We start from the raw sequence: 25470 nt of genomic DNA, 5'->3' as shown, positions 1-25470 counted from the left end.
CACCATTTCAAAAAGATGTGACAACACGGCAACCACCACAGCTCACATTTAAAGCAGTCTCTCGGGCGAGGACGACGGAACTGTCATTCTACATGCACAGAGATGCATCGAGTAGTCAGTTCGATAATTGAATCTAACTTTTTTCAGTGTTCGGTCAGCTAGCCTCTTCACTGTGTTGTCATGTAGGCTTTTCAGGTCCATTTACACTCCACACTCCGGGTATCAGACCTTTGTGCGCCTATAAATACTCCGAAGTTTACCGTAGTTGCAACGGGGTCTGTCATGCCACTACATGTCTGATGTGTGTTTCATTAACGTTGTATTATGATGTAATTCATGTGGTTTATATTGTGTAATACAGTTTTTAGTTCTTAATTCTTACCGTTATATTTGATGTGTGGTTCACAGTATTCTAGTCTCATGAAAATGTCCGAAAATATTAAAGGCAAGTTCGAAGATTCACTAGATTGCTTGTGCGTGCGTGGCACCTCGGCGCCGTGATCTGTGGCGCCAAGACGTGTTATCTCGGCGCCACATATTACAGTGCCCATCCCTAGGGTCTATTTCTGCAAAAAGTTAGAAAAATAGCACATATGTGAAATTATTTCGCGAAAAAAGCTAAATTGCAAAAAAAAATGCCGGCCGCCCCGCAGCCGGGCGGCCTGGGGGGCCGGCCGCCCAGCTGCCGGGCGGCCGGTTCCCAGGAACCTGTCCGCAATTTGTTTTCCTCTTTTTTTGCAGATAAGCCCCTGCCGCCCGGCAGCCGGGCGGGCAGGTCCCGGCCGCCCGTCAGCGGGGCGGCCGGGGTATATTTCTGTAAATTTCCATATCGAAAATATATTTTTGTAAAAAATGAAAATAAAAAATAAAAAACCGCCTGAACCTTGTGGGCAGCCTCAAACCCGCAAAAAAAATGTTTGCACGAGCTGTGAGGGTTTGTGGCCGGCCGCAACCCGCCCGCCTGCAGTTTGACTGACAGCCGAGCCGTGCCGCAGCCCGCAGCAGCGCGCGAGTCTCCCTTCCTCTCGGCAATTGTTTAATCTCGCCACTCCCTTGCCCACTTCGCACTGGTGCCCAGCTCCCTTCCCTTCCCTCCCCCGTCGACTCGGTCCTCGCCTCCTCGCGTCGCCTCCCTCCCTCCCGTGGACGAGAGAAAAACAGACAGACACGAAACACACAGCAGGTCCGAATCCAAATCTAGCGCCCGCGTCGCGATCTCGCGGCCTTCACCCCCAACCACTCCCGCGGCGGCGGCGGCGGCGATCCCGCCTTGCGCTCGCGCGCGTCGGCAACTCCGGCGCCACCTCCTCCCCCCTTCGCGGCGGCGCGCGGGAGGAGGGCGGCGGGTGCGGCTGCGATCGCGCCAGCGAAGCCGCCTCTTCGCCCTCGGCGCCGCCGGGCCTGATCCGACCCCGCCATCGGAATGGTACGTGCTGCGATTTGCCCGATCGGAATTTGCGCTTGGTTGTTTGTTTGGGGAGTAGCGTGCGTGCTGGCCGGGGATGGGCCGCTAGGTGACGGCGCCGAAATGCCCGCTCGGTTCGGGGTGTTTCCGTTTCGCACCCGGTGATCCCGTTTAGTTGAAGCAGCCGTGCGGCGAGATCGTTCGGATGAACGGCGTTGTTCTAGGGAATGGTACCTGTAGGATATGAATCGGTGGAGCTGTTTGCTGTCCTTCCTTCTGGCCGTGATTGTGCAATGTGGCGAGGTTGGGGCTCTGGCTTCAGGCTCAAACTCTGTGTTATGGTAGATTCCGTCCAATTTGACTCACTAAGGCTCTCCTTTACGGAGATGTGGGGTCTGATCATATCGTGGAATTTGTTATAGGCTTGTGTGAATGTAAATGTTGGTGAGCCAGCATCAATTAGGGAAATCAGGAGCCTTATACTCTGCTTGGCGTTTCATTACTTGCAATCAGTGGCAGACATTGACACCTAAATCATGGGGCAGTGTCTTTTGATGTTTGCTAAACTTCTTTTCTCTTTTAGTTTGAATTTTGTTCTGTGGAGAGTGAAACTTAGCCTATGTTTTTGTTATCACCAAATGTGGATCTTTGTATTGCACGTGTTTGAAGTTCAAACACAAGTGGAAGGATTTGATATTCAGGAACTTCTCAACTATTATTTCATCAGTATATGTATATGTTGCTCCCGGATTGTGATTTTCGGATTTAGATGTTGCAGTTGTTACTCTCTTTTTTGCTAGTCCTTCGTATTATTCAATTTGCCGCAAGCACTGGTTAACTGGCATTAGCCATTTGCTTGTGTGTTTTCTCTTGCAGGCATCCAAAGTCCGTTTTACAGTGGGTTCTCAAGTTTGGGTTGAGGACGCGGATGTGGCTTGGATTGATGGGCTGGTGGAGGAGGTCCAGGGAGATGAATTAATAATAAACTGCAGTTCTGGGAAGAAGGTCAGTTACTAATTCCGTGGTAGCTTCCTTTTATTTTCCGCCCAAAGTGAACTTTTGGTAGTTTGTGTAGTCCTAATGACTAATGGGGCAACACTTTCTATTCATGCTTAACTGGGGCTTTGGCAACACTTTTATCCTAAAATTCTTTTTTAGTCCTCATGTTAATTGCTTTTTTAAGTCTGAAACTGTTAATTCATGAGTGCCATAATATAGTCCTATTGTTGCATAATACAACAACAACATAGCCTTTTATTGTTGCATAATAGATAAACATATTTATATTTTGGTTACAGGTTACTGCCAATGTCTCAAGTGTGTATCCTAAGGATGCAGAAGCAAAGCGCTGTGGTGTTGAGGATATGACAAGGCTGGCTTATCTGAATGAACCAGGGGTTCTACAAAACTTGAAGTCTAGATATGCAATGAATGAAATATATGTAAGTTGAGTTGTTCAGCATATTAGCTCTCATTTTTTGTGCTATTTGTTCATTCATGATTGGGTCCATTCCTATGAGTTCTTGGATGCTCTAAATTTTTTATTCTAATACATTTTCTAGGATGCTAGTACAATTACTTGTTCAAATTACACCTCCTTCCTGTATAGTGTTTATGTTTCTTTGCCGTATTCTAATACGTTCTCTCAGGATGCTAGTACAATTACTTGTTCAACAGTACACCTTCCTTTATAGTGTTTATGTTTCATTGCTGAAGTTACTGTAATGGTGTTTACTGTTTCAACATTGCAACAATATGTTTTATGATATCCTCCACTGTACTGAACAACCTTTTTGGCCTGATCTAATGGCTTAATGTTATTTGTCCTTGTAGACTTATACTGGTAACATATTAATAGCTGTCAACCCATTTCAAAGACTTCCACACCTTTACAACAATCACATGATGGGAATTTATAAAGGAGCAGAATTCGGCGACCTGAGTCCACATCCTTTTGCCATCGCGGACCGTGCATATAGGTGTGTTTCAGCACACACAAGAAAACTTTTTTGAATGTTTTGTGCATTAATTACGGTGCATGTATCTGACATATTGGCCATGCAGGCTTATGATTAATTATGGTAAAAGCCAAGCCATATTAGTGAGTGGCGAAAGTGGAGCTGGTAAGACAGAAAGCACTAAAAGTCTTATGCAGTATCTTGCATTTATGGGTGGCAAGGCTCAATCTGGAGGAAGGTCAGTGCAACAACAAGTACTGGAGGTGAGGGCTCCCATTTGTTCTATTGGTGCCCTTACTCTTGGGTAGACCGGATCATTTATCGGGTTGGGTAAAAAAAAACCAGTACTTTTTTCTTCAGCCTGGACCCGGCCCGACCTGATCATTGGGCTGGATTTTTTTGGCCTGATCCCAATCTGACACGTGCTCGGGTTGGGTTGGGTCAAACCTGATTTTTTGTGTATAAAATTCGGTTGGGTCGGGTTTTGGGTCAAGAAATTCGGCCCATACCCGGCCTGTTTTTTGTGTCGGGTCGAAAATGTCGGCCCGAGCCTGGCCCATGCATTAATCGGGTTGGGTTTTTTGGGGCGGGTCAGGTCGGGTTTTTTGGGGCGGGTTGGGTCGGGTTGCTCATAATCAGGTATACTCTTGGGCATAAGAGCAACTATAAGTACTAGACATGGATTATGAGCTGTCATCTTGGAATGTGCATAAAGAAGCGAGCTGATTATTTCTCTGGATTGTATCAAATTCATATTTCATCATCTTGATGTCATTCTAGTGTCTTATGCTATCCAATCTTTCTGTTTGTTTGACACAGTCCAATCCTGTTCTTGAGGCATTTGGAAATGCAAAAACAGTCAGGAATAACAATTCGAGGTAAGACCTTCAATGAAACTTATGCTTTTCTTTGTTTCAGTAGTTATTGTTTGCTTATTTATCACAGCTTTCTATTTTTCCTCATAGTTTACGGCTTTCTTTTATCTTATTATCCAGTCGTTTCGGCAAATTTGTTGAAATCCAGTTTGACCAGAATGGGAAGATTTCAGGAGCTGCCATAAGGACTTACCTCCTTGAAAGATCTCGTGTCTGTCAAATATCTGATCCAGAAAGGAACTATCACTGCTTTTACATGCTTTGTGCTGCACCACCTGAGGTAACTAATATATGTGGAATTCTATCTTGCCAGCTTTCAACATGTTAGTACTAATTTTTTTTAACGCATAAAAAGGATCAAGTTTGGGTATCTGGAGCCGGAACATTGTGGATCTATATTACTTCGAAATAAATACTGCACATCTATGGACACCTTTTGTAAATGAAACCCCACATTAGTACATAAAATCTCTGCAGTTAGAGATTATCATGTTATAATTGCTGGTTGACCACTTTAGCAGTAAATATGCCAGATTCTCAGTAAATTGTTATACCTTCTATTATGACAAAAACTTGACCATGGGAAGAAATCATGCTGCTGGCTGCATCTTAAATAATGGGACTACCGAAACCTGGATGGCTAGAAACTTACTGAAACCAGTTCTAAGGGAGGTAACCACACTATGCATGCACCTAGGTTTGAACCTGGGTGGGTGGCCTCTCAATTGGAGGCTTTACCAACCGAGCTATCACTTAGCTCTGTCTGTTGTTTAAAGCTTCATACATCTAATGGATGTTAGCAGCTCAATCCTAACTCTCATTGAGCTGAGAGGATGACAGTGAACTTGGGGCAATTTTCTGGTTTTCTCATATTCACAAACTCAAAGCCGCAACCCAAGGGGCTGGGGATACATACTTATAGCTGCTGCGGGGCAGCAGTCAAGCAAATGCTGAATGCTAGTCTAAGATGCTAGTCAAAAGAACTAAAGCTAGATGCTGTCCTAGCAGACTGATTGTCCTAGCAAACTGACTGTCCTAGCAAATTGAAATGTGCTAAAGGAATAGATGCTCTGGTCCTTGCAAGGACCCTATGCCTTATCCATCCAGCACAAAGACTTATCCATCATTCTCCCCCTAAGTCTTGTGCGTCGTCTTGTGGGAAGATTGGACCATCCCGGTCCTGGAGCAAAGCTCAAGGAACTTGATCCTCCCAAGGGGCTTGGTGAGCAGGTCCGCAAGCTGGTCCTTGGTTTTGATGTAGCTCACCTTGATGCTCCCGTCCTCCAAGCAGCCTCGGATGAAGTGGTACCTCACCCGGATGTGCTTGCTCCGTTCATGGAAAACGGGGTTCTTTGCCAGGGCCAGAGCGGACTTGCTGTCCACCCTGAGCTCCACCGCTTCAGTATCTCTGCTGAGGAGATCACCAAGCAGTCGAGCGAGCCAGAGCGCCTGAGTCGAAGCGGTGGAGACCGCTATGTACTTAGCCTCGCAGCTGGACAGAGCCACCACCTGCTGCTTGACCGACTGCCAGCTAACGAGGCACTCGCCGAGGAAGAAGAGGATCCCGATTGTGCTCTTGCTGGTGTCGATGTCGCCGGCGTGGTCGCTGTCGCTGTACCCGATGAAGTGTAACGCCCCAGGGCACCTTGGGTAGTGGAGGCCGTGGTCGAGAGTCCCCGCAACGTAGCGGACGATCCTCTTCACATCCTGCTGGTACTCCGTCGTCGGTCGCTGCATGAACCGACTAACGTAGCCGACGGAGAACGCCAAGTCCGGCTGTGTGTGGGCGAGGTAGCGAAGGCTCCCCACAAGGTGCCGGTACTGGGTGGCGTCCACCTCCTCCGCCGTGCTGTCACGGCTCAGCTTCAGCCTCTCCTCCATCGGAGTGAGAGCTGGGTTGCAATCGGTGAGCCCAGCTAGCTCAACGACGCGCTTGGCGTAGGCGGTCTGTCGAAGCGTGATCCCGGAGTCGTCCTGGTGCACCTCGATCCCTAGTTAGAAGGAGAGAGGCCCCAGGTCGCTCATCTGGAAGGTGGCCTTCATCTCTTCCTTGAACGTCGCCACCTCCGCATCCTTGGTGCCGGTGATCACCAAGTCGTCGACGTAGACACCCACCAGCAGGGCATTTGCTCCATTGCCCCGCCGGTAGATGGCCGCCTCGTGCGGGCTTTGCTCGAAGCCCATCCCCCTTGAGCGTGGAATCCAACTTGGCATTCTACGCCCGTGGTGCCTGCCGCAAGCCATAGAGGGCCTTGCGCAGGCGTAGCACCTTGCCCGCCGGGGATCGCGAATCCCGGCGGCTGGTGCACGTAGACCTCCTCCTTCAAGTCGCCGTTGAGAAACGCCGACTTGACGTCCATGTGATGGACGCACCAGCCCTCCTGGGCAGCCAGCGCGAGGAGGAGTCGCACGGGCTCCATTCGTGCCACAGGAGCGAAGGCATCGTCGAAGTCGACTCCCTCCTGCTGCACGAAACCTCGTGCCACCAGGCGAGCCTTGTGCTTGACGACGGTGCCGGCTTCATCCCTCTTCAGCTTGAACACCCACTTAAGGGTGATCGCGCGGTGACCACGAGGGAGATCAGCAAGCTCCCAAGTGCGGTTCTTCTCAACCGCGTCCATCTCTGACTGCATCGCGGCACGCCATGCCGCGTGTCCCTCGGCCTCTGCGAAAGACCGAGGCTCGCCGTCGTCGCACGCGAGGTGCAACTGCACCTCCAGGTCGTGAGGCACCAGTCCCGGCACCGGCTGATCGCCGAGAAGGTCCTCCATCGTACGGTACCGCAACGGCTCGCCGTCGTGGTATGCGTCGACGCGCTCCTCGTCGTGAGAGAGCGGAGTAGCGAACTCCACCGGGTTGTGCTTAGCACGAGCAGGTGTCGGAGTAGACGTGCCCGGAGGAGTGGCTGTCGGTACTAGAGTGCGTGGCGTCGCCGGCTGTGGTGGTGCAGGCGAGGGACTCGTCGCAGCCGGAGTCGTGGCTAGAGAGCGTGGTGCTGTCGGTGTTGCGGGCGCCGGAGTCGGTGGAGGCTCGGGGACTGGGGTAGGCACGCTCATCGAAGAAGAGCTGCCTACTCCCCCAGCTCCCTCGAAGTGAACGTACTCGATGGTGAAGTCGTCGTACGTCGGAGCCGAGCCATCGTCCACCGCCTTGTCCCACGCCCATCCTCGCCCTTCGTCGATGCTGTCCTAGCAGACTGATTGTCCTAGCAAACTGATTGTCCTAGCAAACTGAAATGTGCTAAAGGAATAGATGCTCTGGTCCTTGCAAGGACCCTATGCCTTATCCATCCAGCACAAAGACTTATCCATCAATGGAAAACACAATATATGCAATACATTGCATTTTTGGCTTGTATTCTTCCTGTCATGGCTGTTGTAATTGTTCTCTAACATAACATTTTGTTTCCATTTGTTTACCCTTATCTATTTGAGTCTGTAGTCTACACCTATTGATCTGTTCTCGAATGTTGCTTTTGCAGGACCGTGAGAGATATAAATTAGGAGATGCTGCGTCATTTCACTATCTTAATCAATCCAGTTGCATTAAACTTAATGCGATGGATGATGCCTCAGAATATATCACAACTAGGAGGGCGATGGATATTGTGGGCATTAATTCTGATGAACAGGTACCGCAAGGGCATGGTTGAAATTAATATTCAGTTGAAAGATAAAATATTTGCTTTAAACTTCCATTGGCATTTCATGCAGGATGCGATATTTAGAGTTGTAGCTGCTATTCTCCATTTGGGCAATGTGGAATTTACAGAAGGGAGTGAAGCAGATTCTTCTGTACCCAAAGATGAAAAATCCCAGTTCCATCTTAAGACAGCTGCAGAGCTTTTCATGTATTAGTCCTTCCTTGCGTTCCCTCGATATTGTCTTTGGTGGAACATGCATTTGACAACATTTTACAGGTGTGATGAAAAGGGTCTTGAAGAATCTTTGTGTAAGCGTGTTATGGCAACACGTGGTGAAAGTATTGTGAAAAATTTAGATGCACGAGCAGCAGCTCTTAGTAGAGATGCATTGGCCAGAATTGTTTACTCTCGTTTGTTTGATTGGTAAGTTCTGACATTAGCCAGTAGTTTATTGTCATGTTGCTTTCTATTATATTACTTCCATAGCAAAAAAGATGATTCACATTTATGTTTCTGCTTTTTAGGCTTGTAAATAAGATCAATACTTCAATAGGACAAGATCTGAGCTCAAAGCTTCTGATTGGTGTGCTGGATATATATGGTTTTGAGAGTTTCAAGACAAACAGGTGCTTAACTGGTATGCCTTTGCATTTAATCATCTGTTTATCTTTATCAATGCTTTAATAGAGTGTAACAAAAGAACAGCAGCAAGGATTTTTTTTATTGGATAGTGTATGTCACTCATAGCGGGCTCAACATGTTCAACTTTGTTTACTGCAACACAGAGCTAATCAATCTATTTTGAATATAAATGGCTTTCCTTGTATTAGGATTATTTGTTTCACTGTGTATCTCAAGTCTTGGGAATTTGTTCAAAATGGAAATGATTGATTATGCAACACGTATATCTTACTATGCCAGCGTATTATTGAAAACAATGATCTTGATGTGCTTAGAAAACAGACATGACTTTTCTGCATTTTAACTAAAAATCTTGTTGTAATATCAGCATATCTTAGGAAATTTTCTCCCAATGTACTTTTGTCTATAGTCGACTTTTCGTTTGCAACATTTTTACGGGAACTACAAATACATGAACGATGACCATACTGCACATTGTGAGAATCATTCAATATGTATGTTGAGTTCAATTTATTTCATATATGTGAAAATATGTCTGAAACATACTGAATCAAATTCACATATCAAAAAGCGTGGTAATTGCATATATTGAAAAGGAAAAAAAAAGACCTGTAGGAATGGTACTCTCAACACTTAACCAAGGAAGAAGAATACCTTCATGGAAACTCTTACCATGCTGTCAACATGAATGGGGTCTGTTGGTACAAAATTTGGCTGAAATATGTTCTCTTCTTTATATAGCTGTTGCATGTAGTTTCTTTAGCAAATGCCTTCACTAGTTACAGTAAATGCATAGCAATATGCGAAGTAATTGGTACTGTATTTCATGATCTATTTTGTTACCTTTTGATGATATGAAAGATAAATGTTATTTGGTGATGTTTTGCTATGCCTCAGTTTCGAGCAGTTCTGTATCAACTTAACTAATGAGAAGCTGCAGCAACACTTTAATCAGGTCAGAGAAAGTCTCATTTCTTGAGAATGTTCTGCAATCTATGTTTTAGCTGGTCAAGCAAAAAAAAATTATGTGTTTAATCATTCTTTGTATATGTTCTGTGAGCAGCATGTGTTTAAGATGGAACAAGAAGAATATACAAAGGAAGAAATTGATTGGAGTTATATCCAGTTTGTGGATAACCAAGAGATTCTTGATCTTATTGAGAAGGTGAATAACATACAGTATCCTATGCAGTGTTTTCTTTATTATCAATATTTCATTTTTGCACTTATATGATCTGCTTTCAGCACTACCTTGAATACATGACATTTTCTTTCATCTGCCTTCAGCAAGTTATTGTCTTTTTTGGTTACTTTTAGACTAATGAACTTTAAGATTGAATGTAGAATTATCTGGTACTCAGAATTACTGAATAATCTAAATGGGTCTGAGTGCCATGAGCATTTTAACCATCTAGAGATATTAGTTACTAATTTCAATTGCAATTTATCCATGCGATGGGATTTGCATTTTTGACTTCTGATTTCTTTTAATACAGAAACCAGGGGGTATAATTGCTCTACTGGATGAGACTTGGTAAGTAAGCCGTGAATATCTTGTTTTGTTTGTAGTCCTGACCCTTTATAACATTCTTGTTTTGTACTTCAGCATGTTGCGAAATTCAACCCATGAAATATTTGCTGAAAAGCTTTATCAAAAATTTAAAGGGAACCCACACTTCAGTAGGCCAAAATTCGCGCGGTCTGATTTCACTATTCATCACTACGCTGGAAATGTAAGTAGCGCATTTTTTCTGTTTGCCCTACTATCATTTGAAAGAATAATTCTTTACACTATGTACAGCGTATTTTGGCTTGCCACTGGTGATACATGATGCAATAACTAGGAACTTGTGACAGTGACACATGTTGACACATGTGGTCGCACGCATTATATTATATGTTGTAATGCAAATAATATACTGGTCCCTGGTAGTGGGTCACAACTTGGCAGTCTTATATACTGCAAAAAATGTCAATCCATGCTTGGTGTATATACGCAACTCAATAAGTCAACCTTTACTCATGTAGCCTGTAAATACAAGTAGGGTTTGACAGATGCCTTATGTGAAATGAACATTCCAGCCAGTCATACCAGTTGTTGCTCACTGAATTTTGATTATTCGTTGTAAAAAAAAATAGTTGTATATTAGTAGGAGCATCATAGAGGATGATATAATTGAGTAGAACAAAAAACTACAGATAGGTCTGTCCCATAATTGGATTGACAACTGTAACTTCCGTTGAGTTTTACATTTATCAATTTGAAGCCCAAAAGCTTAATGGCTGAAGAAGATTTCTGGTCTATGGACTTGCCATTATTGGATAGGATAAATGGGTATGCAAGGATCATCAATATGTGAATTTTTGATTGGTGAAAACTAAGTGATCATTTTTCTAATTGACACAATTTTTCTGAACCTAAGTTCTTTTAAACCTATGTTTTACGTCTTAAAAATAATTCTGAAAGAAGTAAAGAACATATACATGTACATCATGTCATGTAACATATTCATAAATTTGTGCGATATATAATCAGATATGCATTGCACCAGAAGAAAAGGTGATGAAAGAGAAGTTGTGGCATACATGTTCTTCTTTTTCTTTTTACATAGTGCACAACTGCACATAAGGAGATGTTTTTCCAGGTATACATGTTTTGAAATGTACATGCACCAATGTTTCAAGGTGGATGAGTGCATAAACGCAAGTTAGGTATTGATGAACACATGTAAGTTTAGAATTGAATTGCTGTTTTCCTAGCATGTTAGTAACACACTTTGCAGCATATGCTTTGTTCCCATCATAGCAAGATGATTTACTTGCTGCAGATGATCCATTTGTCTAATCTGGAGATGAATTAGTTTTGTGGTGCCCTACTGCCATTATATCTTTCTATAATTGGGAATTTTGGGACAGAGTACGGGGTGCATGTGTTATAATGATCATTTTCTTCTTCTGCAGGTTACATATCAAACAGATCTGTTCTTGGATAAGAACATTGATTATGCTGTGAATGAGCATCAAGTTTTACTAAATGCTTCTAGATGTTCATTTGTTTCAAGTCTTTTCCCACCTTCTGAAGAATCAACTAAATCCACGAAATTTACATCAATAGGTTCGAGCTTTAAGGTAAAAGAGTTTGTTGCTTGTCAGACATAAACCTGTATAGCTTCTGTATCAGGAAATTTATCATTTCTGGTAACATCACAGCAACAATTACAAGCTTTGCTGGAAACACTGAGTGCAACAGAACCACATTATATACGCTGCATAAAGCCCAATAATGCTCTCAAGCCAGCAATTTTCGAGAACAGTAGTGTTCTTCAGCAACTACGATGTGGGGTAAGACATTGTGCTGAGTCATTTTACTGGAAGTACATATTTTTATGGATAAAAAGGTCGAGTCAAAATATTAAGGCAGACTTTACACTGGTAAAATAGAACTGTAAGTTGTACACATGGTGGTGGTATGCCCGGGGATTTTTATGCTGAATTGCTGATAAATCTTGTTCTTGATGTAGTTTGTATTAACTAACTGTTGAAGATAGAGATGCTAAATTGATACGTTATCTAACCTTGTAAACAGGGTGTATTAGAGGCGATAAGAATAAGCTGTCTAGGATATCCAACGAGGCGTAGATTTGATGAATTTGTTGATCGTTTTGGTGTCTTACTACCTGAAGTACTTGGTGAAAGGTAATCTAGACTATCTTGATCTAGTATTTTGCATTTTGGCCTTGCAGCTTGTCCTTACTGTTACATTGGCAGTTATGATGAAGTTACTGCTACAAACATGCTCCTTGAGAAAGCCAATATGACAGGCTATCAGGTTAGTGCTGGTTGGTGAAATATGTAGTCTTTATGTCTTTAAATCAAATCTATTTTAATTTTTTTACTTGTACTAGATTTTGTCTTTCTTTCCCTCTATTATGAAGGCTTACAGCATATATCCTTCACTCCCCTAATCTTGTAACAACTGAAAAGGACACTCTGGTTAGCAGATTTAGTTGAATGGTGTATACTTTGTTTTACATTTTGCTTTAAATATTCTAAAAAGATTGAAAGTCATGTATTCTGTACGTAGGATTCGATGACAGAAGTTAGTTCTACATTAGTTATATAGATTGATGGCTAAGCACTTGTTCTGTTTCAACCCAGTCAGTGGACCTGTTGTCTTGATATCATGAGAAAAAAAAATTGCAATTCCTGACAAGCTTTAGGACAACCTTGTATATATCTTGTCAAATGGATTATAGGAATTACTTGTAAGAGAAACACTACAAATGCATTATAGGAACTACTTAGAGAAGCACTAAGTGCAAGTCAATCTCTATCCTTATCTGGACAAGTTGCTGCTTCTGAAGTTCGAACTATGTTATGTTCTCATGTGCAATTTACAGATAGGGAAAACTAAAGTGTTTCTGCGGGCTGGTCAAATGGCTGAGTTAGATGCTCTGAGAACTGAGGTGTTGGGCCGCTCTGCTACCAAAATCCAGAGAAAAGTTCGGTCTTACCTGGCTCGCAAAAATTTCATTCAACTTCGAATATCTGCTACCCATCTTCAGGCTATTTGCAGAGGTATCTTTTCTTGTTAGTCTTATTTTTTTAAAAAAAAAGAAACATATTTTAGTATTCTTTATGATTTTGAAATGGAGATAATGATTGTTGAAATGTGATAACTGAAGGACAAATTGCAAGACATCATTATGAAGATCTCCGCAGGGAGGCTGCTTCATTAACAATACAAGCCTACTATCGCATGCACTTTGCAAGGAAGAACTACAGAAATCTCTGTTCCGCATCAACTACTATCCAATCTGGTCTACGTGGTATGGCTGCTCGCAACGAACTCCATTTCCGTCGGCAAACAAAAGCTGTGGTGATTATTCAGGTATACGTTTTTCTGAACCTTGCAGTTCCCGAACAAGTTTGTATTTACCTTTACGAGTATACTTTCATATTAAATACAAGTTCTAGTACTTTCTTATGTGTTGACTCTAAGCTATAAATAGGTATTCTTTTTACAAAAATTTGACAAGCTTTATTTCTTCAGGTATCTTTATCTAACTAGATTAAAGTTCAAGCCTATGCAACTGTATCCATTTCGTACTAATCTCTCTTTGTGTATTTGCTCCTGTTAGTTCCATTTATGATACAATATTTTAACGTCACTTTATTCATTTTATTCTCCACAGAGTTTCTGGCGTAGTTATGTAGCACGCTCTCGGTACACGAGCTTGAAGAAGGCAGCTGTTACTACACAATGTGCTTGGAGAGGAAGAGTTGCCAGAAAAGAACTCCGGAAACTTAAAATGGTAAGAACCGCCTGTGTATATGGCCTGAGTATATTTTACTGTAATTTTCTTTGGCATGTTATTGCAGTATCTTTTTAATTACAGTGCTATGCATAACACAAGTCATCAGTTGATTATCAACAAAGGTGTACTCTTTATGATGTTTTTGATTGATGCTTTCGAGAAAAAATGTTATTGATTGACAACTGGGTATTCACACACAAATAAGGTCATATTTTTTTGTGCCAACCCTAATTTTTGGGTCTACTCCTTATGGTCAGTTAAAAGCTATGGTCATTATGGCTAACTCCATTTGCAAGTTTACCTAACAGCCATAATCTAGCTCTCACACTTCTGGTACTCCAAAATCTGGATAAAAAATTAAAGCTTAGCCAGAGTTTGGTAAAATCGTCATTGTTTAAGTTATAATATTATCATCTTCATGCTTTCTTGTATTTTCAGGCTGCTAAAGAAACTGGTGCTCTCCAAGCTGCCAAGAATAAATTAGAGAAGCAAGTGGAGGAGCTCACCTGGCGTCTGCAACTAGAGAAACGCATCAGGGTAAAGTTCTGTATTATTTTATTTTTGCATATGGGCATATGATTGATATACACTTGCTAATTTCATAAATACTACCACATTTTTTTTACTAAATGTGAGTTTTAAAAGTGTAATTTTAATTTCATGTAATAAGATTTAAAAAATAAATATACCTGCATTTTCCAAATGTGCACCTTTGTCCTTTAACCATGTAATTATGTACAACAATACACAAGTCCCTTTATTGATTGATTGTGATGGATAACTGAATAATCTAATGAATTTAATGAGAGCAAGGGACAACATCAATATGGTAATGGTGTTCGAGAAAAAATATCCTACTAACCTTTTAATATTGTGACTTAAGCACATAAATGCATTTAAATGGATTTTTGCATATTGTTGTTGTTAGACATTGTATATGTGTGTGTTGCGTGATGGGCCCTGGCGTGTACTGTACCTGGGCCATGGCCGGCCATTGTGGCAAGGCCCGGTTGATTAGGTCGGCAGGAGTCTGCCTTTAGGGTTTAGGCTTCTAGCCTATATATTTGTAACCCTTGCTTTATCCTAATCAATCAATCAATTCCACGCAATCTTCATTGCTTTCATGGTATCAGAGCCGGGAGGGTGTTAGACATTGTATATGTGTGTGTTGCGTGATGGGCCCTGGCGTGTACTGTACTTGGGCCATGGCCGGCCATTGTGGCAAGGCCCGGTTGATTAGGGTAAAGCAAGGGTTACAAATATATAGGCTGGAAGCCTAAACCCTAAAGGCAGACTCCTGCCGACCTAATCAACCGGGCCTTGCCACAATGGCCGGTCATGGCCTAGGTACAGTACACGCCAGGGCCCATCACGCAACACACACATATACAATGTCTAACACCCCCCGCAGTCTGATCGTCTGCAGCCTGGACGTTCAGACTGGACCGAAACTCCGTGAACACCAAAGACGGCAGGCCTTTGGTGAAGATGTCGGCGTACTGAGAACTGGTAGGAACACGAAGAACGCGGACAGCTCCTGTAGCAACACGCTCCCGAACAAAGTGGAGATCAATCTCGACGTGCTTGGTGCGCTGATGCTGAACAGGGTTGGCAGACATGTAGACAGTGCTGATATTATCGCAGTAAACCAAGGCAGCCTTACTGAGAGGAACATGCAGCTCAACTAGGAGTTGGCGCAACCAGGACACCTCGGCCACGGCATTGGCAACAACTCGATACTCCGCCTCGGCGCTCGAACGAGAGACAGCAGTCTGACGCTTGGAGGACCAAGAGATGGGATTGTCACCAAGAAAGACAGCATAACCTGAGGTAGACTTGCGAGTGTCAGGACAACCAGCCCAATCTACATCTGAGTAGACCAAAAGATCAGCCTGACGAGACGGTCGCAACAGAAGACCTAGGTGTAGAGTCCCTCGGATGTATCGCAAGGTCCGCTTGAGAGCAGCGGCTCCCGAGGATCATGCATGTGAAGATAAACCTGCTGTACTGCATATGCAATATCTGGACGAGTGAAGGTCAGGTACTGCAAGGCGCCGGCGAGACTGCGAAAATCCGTAGGATCTGCAACTGGAACACCACCATCGGCAGAAAGCTTCGGATTCATGTCAACTGGAGTGGCACATGGCTTGCAATCAGACATACCAGCTCGCTCAAGAATATCCATCATATACTGCCGCTGAAAGAGTAGAAGACCAGCACCAGACCGCTGCACATGCATCCCCAGGAAATAATGGAGCTCACCAAGGTCCTTCATAGAGAACTCCTGCTGTAAAGCACTGATGACACGGCGAAGCAACTGAGGAGACGATGCAGTGAGCACAATGTCATCCACGTATAGCAATAGATAAGCAGTGTCGGTGCCCTGGTGATAGACGAACAATGAGGTGTCGGTCTTGGCTTCTACAAAACCAAGATGAATGATGTATGAGGCGAAGCGGCTGTACCATGCGCGCGGGGCTTGCTTAAGACCATAAAGGGATCGATTAAGCCGGCACACATAGTCTGGATGAGCGCTATCCTCAAAACCAGTAGGCTGGGAGCAGTATACTGTCTCGGACAGATTGCCATGGAGAAAGGCATTTTTGACATCCAACTGATGAATCGGCCAGCTACGAGAGAGTGCCAAGGACAGAACTGTACGGACAGTAGCAGGTTTGACAACCGGACTGAAGGTCTCATCAAAATCAATACCTGGGCGTTGTGTGAAGCCACGAAGCACCCAACGGGCCTTGTACCGTTCTAGCGTACCATCTGCCTTGAACTTGTGCTTGAACACCCATTTGCCGCTAACAACATTGGACTGCGGCGGTCGCGGAACCAAGTCCCAAGTGTGGTTCATCAACAGTGTATCGTACTCCTCCTGCATGGCAGCACGCCAATTGGGGTCGGTGAGGCCCCCACGGTATGAGCGGGGAACCGGAGAGAGCGACGAGGCGGTTTAGATGGACGGGAAGCGAAGCCCACTCTTTGCACGAGTGGTCATCCCGTGCTGGTTGGACACCGGCGACATCGATTCCACGCAATTTTCATTGCTTTCAGTTGTTACTCTAGTATTTTGGTTTTCTTGCCTCTGCTTTGAAGTGCAATGTGGTTTTGCCCTCATTTTCTTTAACTTTGTGATTTTGCCCTTTACTTTTCACAATTCAATGTGATTTTGCCCTTGGTCTTAACTAGGGTTGAAATCGCATTGACTTGTGAATAGTAAAGGGAAAAATCACAAAGTTAAAAAAATGAGGGCAAAATCACAATTACACTTCAAAGTAGGGGCAAGAACACAAATGCCCCTTTTTATTTATCATTCTATACTATGAGATGAACTTCTAAGCCCAACTAATTCCTTTCCAGTTCCAGTCCAGTTTGAAGCTAATTGTAATCTAGGAATGCAAGTGGCTCAGTTTGTCAAATTTCTCATTATCTCATTTTGTTTACTGAATATGCAAACAATACATCATATGAATTAGGAAGTGAATATGCAATGTTTACTGAATATGCAAACAATACACTTTCTTGCAAACTCAATTCATAAATAAGATATGTAGCTCTGTAACATGGATTATTACTGTTGGTACAACCTGTGTTACTATGGACATTCATATTAGTTTGCTTCATCTAATGCTGTGTCGCTGTTGCAAGTACCTGATCTGCAATTTCCTTGCTTGCAGACTGACATGGAAGAAGCTAAGACACAAGAAAATAGGAAGTTGCAACAACAATTGCAGGAACTACAATTACAATCCAAGGAGACAAAAGATCTGTTGAAAAGGGAACAAGAAGTTGCAAAAGAAGCACTGGAGAAAGCTGCCTTAGTACCAGAGGTCAAAGTTGATACAACTCTTATTGATAAACTCACTGCTGAAAATGAGAATCTAAAGGTAAGTCCATAAGTATGATAAATGATTTTGATGTCCACTGCATTACATTTGTTGCATTAGTCTGTCTATCAACTATTGTGGTAAAATTATCAAAACCTTCAGGATGAGCTAAATGCATCATGGTAGTTCATAGTTACATTAAGGGATGTTTCGAGTCTCTAATCTCTATATTGCATTAATTGAAGTACAGTTTACAGAGCACAATATTCAAACTATGAGCAAATGCTAATGAGCTATGCCCCCAAGCATCTGATCCTCCATATGGTTGATCATGCTTCTACCTTGACCAGGGCCGAAAACTTTAATCCTGATATGGGGATAATTTAGTTTTACACGTATTGATTGGGGCTTGAACCGTATGGAACCATATTATTTGAACAAAACAATGTTGCTACAAGTCGTGGTAATGTGCTTTAATATTGTTTATATGAGTTAGCCTAGTAACTTCAGTGGTCCGGAACTTGGAACATAAGCATTGTTTAAGCTAAACTTTGAATTGTTAACATATTTTGGATTTTTTTACAGCATAAACATTTTTTGATTTTGAATAATGGTCTTTGTTGGGTTTCAACTCTAGCCTACCCCAACTTGCTTGGGATTAAAAGGCTTTGTTGATGCTGATGTTGATGTTGATAAACATTTTTTGATTTTTAATCCATTATAACCATCTTCAGGTGCTTTTCTGTAATACACATCTATTAGCCTACTATATTTTTGGTGCCTCAACATGATTTGAACACCAAACTAACTACAGCCTTCAACCATCTTAACTCATAAGATGGCCTTAGAAAAGCTTGCCAAACTTATCTGTTAAATTCTAACAAATGATCATGGTGATAGTCATCTTTTCCTAGTAGAACATGCTTTTAGAAAAGCTAACATATGATTGGAAGTGCTGCCTAGCCTAATCCATCTTAATTCTTTCAATGAGACTTGGGATATCATCTGGCCCTATCAACTCGTTTTTCTTCCATTTACGTCTCCTATTTTTCCTTTGTATTAGAACAAAAGATGCTGACATGATCCTTTGTATTTCTTCTATACTTTTAGGCTTTAGTGGGCTCTCTTGAGACCAAAATTGATGAAACAGAACAGAAGTTTGAAGAAATGAAGAAAACTAGGGAAGAGTGGATGAAGAAAGCTGCAGATGCCGAGTCAAAGATAAATGAACTAACCAACACAATGCTAAGGTCAGCACTGTTTATATATGTAATCTCTTTTGGTGTTGGTGCATCGTATACATCTGTTCTTTTGCTGATTACCTTCTGAAAAATGTTTCTTCTGCTTGATGAGTAGTTTTCAAGAAAAGGTAACCACTATGGAAGCAGAAAATCAATTACTTCGCCAGCAGGCACTGTTGCGTACTCCTGTTAGAACAATACCCGAGAATTCATCTCCAAAATATGTATGTCATCTCTCCATTCCTCATGTCATAGCATTTTAGTACAAATATTGGTCCACTGGTGTTTCCTTCACTGTTTTCTATATTGCTACTTTGCACATTTTGCTTGTTAAAATTTTAATCTACACATTTTTATTTCTGAAATACTTCTGTCTTTCTACTTTGCAGAATTTGACTAATGGCAGTCCACGTAGTGAACAAATGGTCAGAAGCAATTATCTTATACAATATGTTAAATTGCTAATTACTAGTTTTTTATTTGTTTGAATCTAATTCAGTCGTTGTCTGCAGACACCTCATGGCACCCCTCCAGCTCCCAAGGAATATGGGAGCTTTGCACAACCTAGGGCATCCTTTTTTGAAAGGCAGCATGTATGTTAAAATGTTTATATCTGTGTGTTTTGTAAGTTATTTAATGAAGTTATAGGACTATGAAGCTTCACTTTAACAATATACTTCCTGCAGGAGAGTGTTGATGCCCTTATAAACTGTGTTAGTGAAAATATTGGCTTTAGTGAAGGAAAGCCAGTTGCTGCAGTAACCATATATAAGTGTCTTGTGCATTGGAAGATCTTTGAAACAGAAAAAACAAGTGTTTTTGATTGTCTTATTCAAATTTTTGGTTCTGCAATGCAGGTATTTTCTGCTTTGTGTTGAGTCTCTATGTTTTTTTTTTACATGGACCCCATGTTCCACAAACATTTGTTCCTGGTATCGCTCCATTGATTTAGCTCTTAAACAATTGACATTGTGTGCATTTCAGAAACACGATAGCAATGAGGATCTTGCATACTGGTTATCGAATTCATCGACTTTATTGATCATGCTTCAAAAGAGCCTAAAAGCAGCTGGCACAACAGGAAGTAGTCCACTGAAGAGACCACAGACTCAATCATCATTTCTTGGGAGGATGGTATGTTTCAACGGTTACTCTTGGAGTGGAGTCACACATCTGTCCCAACAAGATTCTGCATTGTAATTTTTTTAGTACACTTGTGTCAAAATAAAGAGTTTTCGTCGAACGAAAAGGAGGTGTGGGTTACGATAATTCGGAACACCTTGCTCTGGTGCATTTTTTTTTTCTGTTTGGAGGAGGCATAATTTGTTGTGATCCACACTTCATATTGCATCTGTAGGAGAAGAATTGTCCTGAATTTGACATGGCATAGTTTAGTTGTTCTCTTTTACATTATCAGTACTTGATGATCACATCTGCTGTTGTCCATTTTTCAGGTATTCCGCTCTTCAAACATCACTGTTGATATGGACCTTGTGCGCCAAATCGAGGCCAAGTACCCTGCTTTTCTTTTTAAGCAGCAACTTTCAGCATTTGTCGAAGGCTTATATGGAATGATCTGTGACAATTTGAAGAAAGATCTTTCTTCGTTGCTATCATATGCTATTCAGGTATCATACCATGTGATCTTCATTTTTGCTAACCTCATGTCAGTTGATTTCACACACACTGTTTAGGTTACTATGCATATGAATGTATAAGAACGTTCTTTTATAATGTACGCCTTTGTTTCGAAAAATCCACATTTTTTATTGACTAGGTTGACATTTACTGCTCCCAGTTATCTTTCTGTTTCCTTGCCTTCACTTGCATGTACTCACAGTGTTTTAGTGTTTTCATTGGTTTTGATTTTTGGATCATGTTGTGATCTCAGGTCCCAAGAACTGTTAAAGCTAGTATGGTGAGAGGGCGTTCTTTTGGATCATCAAGTTTGCCAAGGGGACGTTCATTTTCAAATCAAGCTAGTTATTGGCAGGCAATGGTCGATAATTTGAATGAACTCTTGAAAATTTTGCAAGACAATTGTGTAAGTTTAAATTTATTTGACGTACCTTCCCCATAACTACTGGGTATTGTTCTAAACATTCTGTTGAAATTCTAGGTCCCATCTATTTTTATCCGGAAGATATTTACCCAGGTTTTCTCATTTATCAATGCACAACTTTTCAATAGGTAAATTATGTTCTGATTCCAGTTTATCTAGTGCTTTGTCATTTTCACCAATGCATAAATTGCTTGCTTACTATGTCATTAAATTGCTCTGCAGCCTTCTTGTACGTCATGAGTGCTGCTCTTTCAGTAATGGAGAGTATGTGAAACAAGGATTGGCACAACTAGAGGCATGGTGTGGAGAAGTCAAGCCAGAGGTAATCTTAAACACGCAGTTGCACCATATATCAAAACCTGAGTTCTTTTTGTACCATTTTCCTTGGATGCACATTGTTGGAACCTTTTTTTTTCTACTCGGCATTAGTCCAGTAAAGCTGTAATGCTAAAAGTTAAATGAGTTCTGGATTCCTATGGCACCCAACTGATGCATATCTTTTTGCGGAATTTTATGTTATAGAGGGGCTCTCTTGTGACATGGAGCCAAATTGTCCATTACGCTCTAGCATCTCACTGTTATGAATAGCACTTGTATTCAATATGAGGGCTCTAGGCCCGAATATATACATGTACATGCATTAGGAAATATGCACAAAACCCCTTATACAATGGGGAAACTACAAAAGGTACATATACATCTAACACTCACTATATGCTCATCATGTAAAACCCCTCTATTTTCCCTCTAATGTTGCTTTCTTTTCACAGGACTATCATATTTTTGTATTTTTTGTGGCTGAATTTTGAAGTGCAACTATCAGCATTAAGTATGCATTTTGTTTCTTTTGCTCGTACCTAACTATTGAATGTTAACAGTATGCAGGATCTGCATTGGATGAACTCAGGCATATCAGGCAAGCTGTTGGTTTCTTGGTATGTGATACCTGAGCAATTTGTTCACACCTATGCTTATAGATTGTCATCAAGGTGTCTATAACATGGTTAGCTATTGGGAGAACTGAAGTACAGAAGTTGTTAAACAAGTATTCCCCAACAGCCCAATTGACTTGCAATTAGATCATTTTGGCTGTCAAATGTGTCATCGTTTTCCGAGTGGAGGTAGTTATAAGAAAGCTATAATATTTAACTTGCTCATGGTTAGTGTAAAATATATCATGGAATTTAATGTAGTTTCTAAATCTATCACAGATATTAATGTAGTTCTACTGTTTCCAGATTGTCTAAGATGTCACTTTTTACAAGATACCTGGATAGAGGGAAATTAGCATGGTAGCTTCCTAGAATGGATTTTTTTTTTTTTGCATTGGAGAAAATGAAAGTTACCTATGTCCTGTTCTGGTTGCTTTTTAGGGTCATGTCAGTAGGCACTAGGGGTGGTAATGGATCATGACCCTCGTGATCTCTTCACAATCCAATTTGTCCCTTATGTATTTTTAGCTCAAAATTGTATGAGATAAGAGCCCTTTACCAACCCTAGTAGGCACTCCTGTGCGGCTGTTAGTAGCAGTGCATCACACCAGGTGGGTGGCCCTGGCGCATTAGTTGGATGTTATTAGGATAGATTGTAAGTTTGAGGATGGTCCTAACTGATCTTTTCCGTTTGGTAAATTTAATGGAGGCATTTATTGCAGTTGATGATTGTATTTTATGGCTCCTTAAAGGACTTGCAATATGAATTTTCAATACTTATGAGATATTTATGTTGTCTAGGTCATATTCAAAAAGTTCAGGATTTCATATGATGAGATAGTCAATGATCTCTGCCCAGTAAGTGTTCCCTCCCTTGCACACGCACAACAGCGCACACTAACCAACTAACTCTATTCTGGTATCATGCAGGTACTAAGTGTACAGCAGCTCTACAAAATATGCACTCAGTACTGGGATGACAAATATAACACAGAGAGCGTGTCAGAAGAGGTAATAAGATAATTTATTTTTTTAATGCTCACAGATATAGTCATATTCAGTCTCATTTTACCCTGGATGCACATGGAATGGCATTAGCACAATTTCTGCAAAATGGGGAATTTAGCTGGATTCAACAGCTCTTGTATTATGGAATGCCACTTGAGTTTTGAATCTAATTGATACCTCCAACTCTTCACCATTTTACCTGTTTCCTGGTTCTGCACTTTGAATTTGCTTTTTCCTCATTCATAGAACATAGAGCGGCCAATTACTAGGGGAACTGATTGATTCTCTTCTTGACTGTAGGTCCTTGAGGAGATGCGAACACTGATAACCAAGGAATCGAACCTGGACAATCTGGAGAACACCTTTTTACTGGATGACGAAATTAGGTGTGTAAAAAAAATAATGTGCTGCTTGTGAAATTCTGAGAATATACTTAACTTTTGACCTTTACTCATTGCAGCATGCCCATATCACTTGAAGAGATAGCAGATTCTATGGATGCCAAAGAATTTCAGAATGTCACCCCGCCACAAGAACTTACTTCAATGCCTGCCTTCCAATTCTTGAAGAGCTGAGCCCTCAAAGGGCCAAACACACTTCCTTTTCCTCACAATACGTTGCTGCATGGGCATCTGCATTCTTCCATCAGATGATGTAAATTCAACCTAGGGTTTCCTTTCCCCCTGTTGTGCTATGTAATTTTTTTTTTGTCTAGGTAGGTTGGTTTGCTGTTCTCAAGTTTTAGTTGGCTGGGTTGGGAATAGCTTTTTTCGTTCTGCCCTCCCGAAATGCATGTGTGCAGTATTCATAGACTGAAAGCATCATTTTTCTCATGGTAGCAGCTAGGAATTCCTTGAAAATCATTCTTTTATCCAAATTTTGTCGGATTTGGTTCTGCATAACAATGTGAATAACTTGTATAGTCAAATTATTTTTGAAGGAAATAATGTGTTTTGGACTTGTCTGTTCTGTGTGTTTTCATTTTCTTAAAACTTTTTTTACGTGGTGGAATGATTTTACTACGGATTATTACTTGTATAGCCCCAAGCTTTGAACAGCTGAAACCTTTTTTAAGTGGTGAAAAGTGAGAAAAAGTTTATGTGACCTTAATAGCTTAACTTGTATTTTTACTGGATCTCAGATGAATTTTCATATATTCAATCAGCGCATCACCTCTGTGTTATTATTGTCTATTGAGCTTCGGCTGCTGACTTTGTGTTGGTACAGCCTTTTCGGGATCATACTCACGTAGCAAAAACTGCTACCAAGATGCTTGTTATTTTGAGAGGCAAAAGCGTTTCTACCCTTGTTTTGCATCGAAATGGTGATTTCGCCCTTATTTTTTAAACTTTGTGATTTTACCCCAGCTATTTGAAAACGAAGGCAGACTTTACCCCTACTCTGTGAAGTTCCACTAACGGTGTTAATCTTTGGACAAATGGACAACTTTGCCCATGCATTTTTACCCCTGTTTCTTCGGATAATTGTGTTTTTACCCCTGTTTTAGATCAGCAACTTGACATTTTGAATACATAATTGTAGAAATTTCAACTGACATTCCATATATATATAATTAAATATTACACAACAAACTAATTTGAGAAATATTGCATTAACAACAACAAACCAAATACATATAACATGCCATCTTAGTATCATGTTTGACGACAACATAGAGGTCCACATGTGGCAGCACCTCCCAAATTAATCCGGCTCAAGTGCGCTAACCATCACCCTAAAGGTAATCCCGGCTAACACGCACTTCAAACGGAGTAATCCGGCATGGCTGTGGGTAAAGTCCCGAAGAATCCACCTGAGCGTCGATTGAACCCAAAGCTTACATATAACCCACACGAAGGTGGGTCCAGAGAGTACAATATTTCACAATATATTACATTACCGAGTCTTAACTTAATTATTACAAACCAAGTTCGAAAACTCAGAAAGGTACTTGAAGTTCAAATTGAAAGTAGTTCAGGGTTCAACTGCAGCGGAAATAAAGCGAGATCTAAACGACGATACACGATGTCATGATGAAGCCCGTACATGACATCACTCGGCATTGTCATCGTTGGCCGGAGTCGAATCCCACTCCACCGACCAACCAGGGGGGTAAAGTACACGGCCAAGTCAAGCTAGCTATCTGATCTTCAAACGTATCACCTAAAAACAAAGTTGAGCCACAAGCAAGGCTGAGTATACTAATACTCAGCAAGGCTTATCCGACTAGGATATACTTAGCCCTCTAACTAGACATGCAAGGCTTTTGGCTTGAGGGGTTTGTTTTTGCCGAAAAGCAATAAAGAGTAAGTCCTTATTTTCCTATTTTAGCTTTCAAGTTCTAGTTTGATTAACCATTCTACATTAGCATCTATCCAATAGCATGCATGGTGAAAAACAATTATTTTTCATCATTCAACCATATCCCTCATAATCAATGTTCCACTTCTTACTCTATGTGGCAAAAGGGTTAAGCAGTCCCAAAATCCGTGAGAGGCGGACGATTCGAATCGAATTTGTTAACCTGGCCAGACAGACCTAAACACACGCATG

At 41.6% G+C, this 25470-nt stretch overlaps 1 protein-coding gene across 2 annotated transcripts; it reads left to right on the top strand.

Annotated features, from left to right (window-relative positions):
- Positions 1-1055: 1055 nt before the first annotated feature.
- LOC120669527 (myosin-8-like) lies at positions 1056-23881 on the top strand. 2 transcript variants are annotated; one of them, XM_039949280.1, is made up of 39 exons: positions 1056-1426; positions 2282-2410; positions 2704-2847; positions 3239-3384; positions 3470-3626; positions 4183-4241; positions 4359-4518; positions 7720-7869; positions 7952-8088; positions 8158-8304; positions 8406-8507; positions 9421-9478; positions 9587-9688; positions 10020-10057; positions 10130-10256; positions 11485-11652; positions 11734-11865; positions 12110-12219; positions 12292-12352; positions 12924-13101; positions 13209-13414; positions 13719-13838; positions 14280-14378; positions 17525-17734; positions 18785-18924; positions 19031-19139; positions 19305-19340; positions 19428-19508; positions 19602-19772; positions 19900-20049; positions 20370-20543; positions 20807-20959; positions 21035-21105; positions 21200-21299; positions 21856-21912; positions 22711-22767; positions 22840-22920; positions 23218-23303; positions 23378-23881. In XM_039949280.1, the coding sequence occupies exons 1-39, from the start codon at positions 1424-1426 to the stop codon at positions 23490-23492; spliced, it is 4524 nt and encodes a 1507-aa protein (XP_039805214.1). In that variant the 5' UTR covers positions 1056-1423; the 3' UTR covers positions 23493-23881. The 2 variants fall into 2 exon arrangements, with proteins under 2 accessions (XP_039805214.1, XP_039805225.1); XM_039949291.1 differs by lacking the exon at positions 19602-19772 and having other exon boundaries at positions 1075-1426.
- The last annotated feature ends 1589 nt before the right edge of the window (positions 23882-25470 follow it).

Source organism: Panicum virgatum, chromosome 2K (assembly GCF_016808335.1).
Source record: "Panicum virgatum strain AP13 chromosome 2K, P.virgatum_v5, whole genome shotgun sequence".
Taxonomy (NCBI): Eukaryota; Viridiplantae; Streptophyta; class Magnoliopsida; order Poales; family Poaceae; genus Panicum; species Panicum virgatum.
This window is presented reverse-complemented; position numbering and strand designations above follow the sequence as displayed.

What these genes read in the sequence shown, in the direction of transcription:
- LOC120669527 (XM_039949280.1), top strand. An exon ending in ACTGCAGTTCTGGGAAGAAG is followed by an intron (nt 2,411 to 2,703) that starts GTCAGTTACTAA and finishes TTTTGGTTACAG; the next exon opens with GTTACTGCCAATGTCTCAAG. An exon ending in TTCTTGATCTTATTGAGAAG is followed by an intron (nt 9,689 to 10,019) that starts GTGAATAACATA and finishes CTTTTAATACAG; the next exon opens with AAACCAGGGGGTATAATTGC.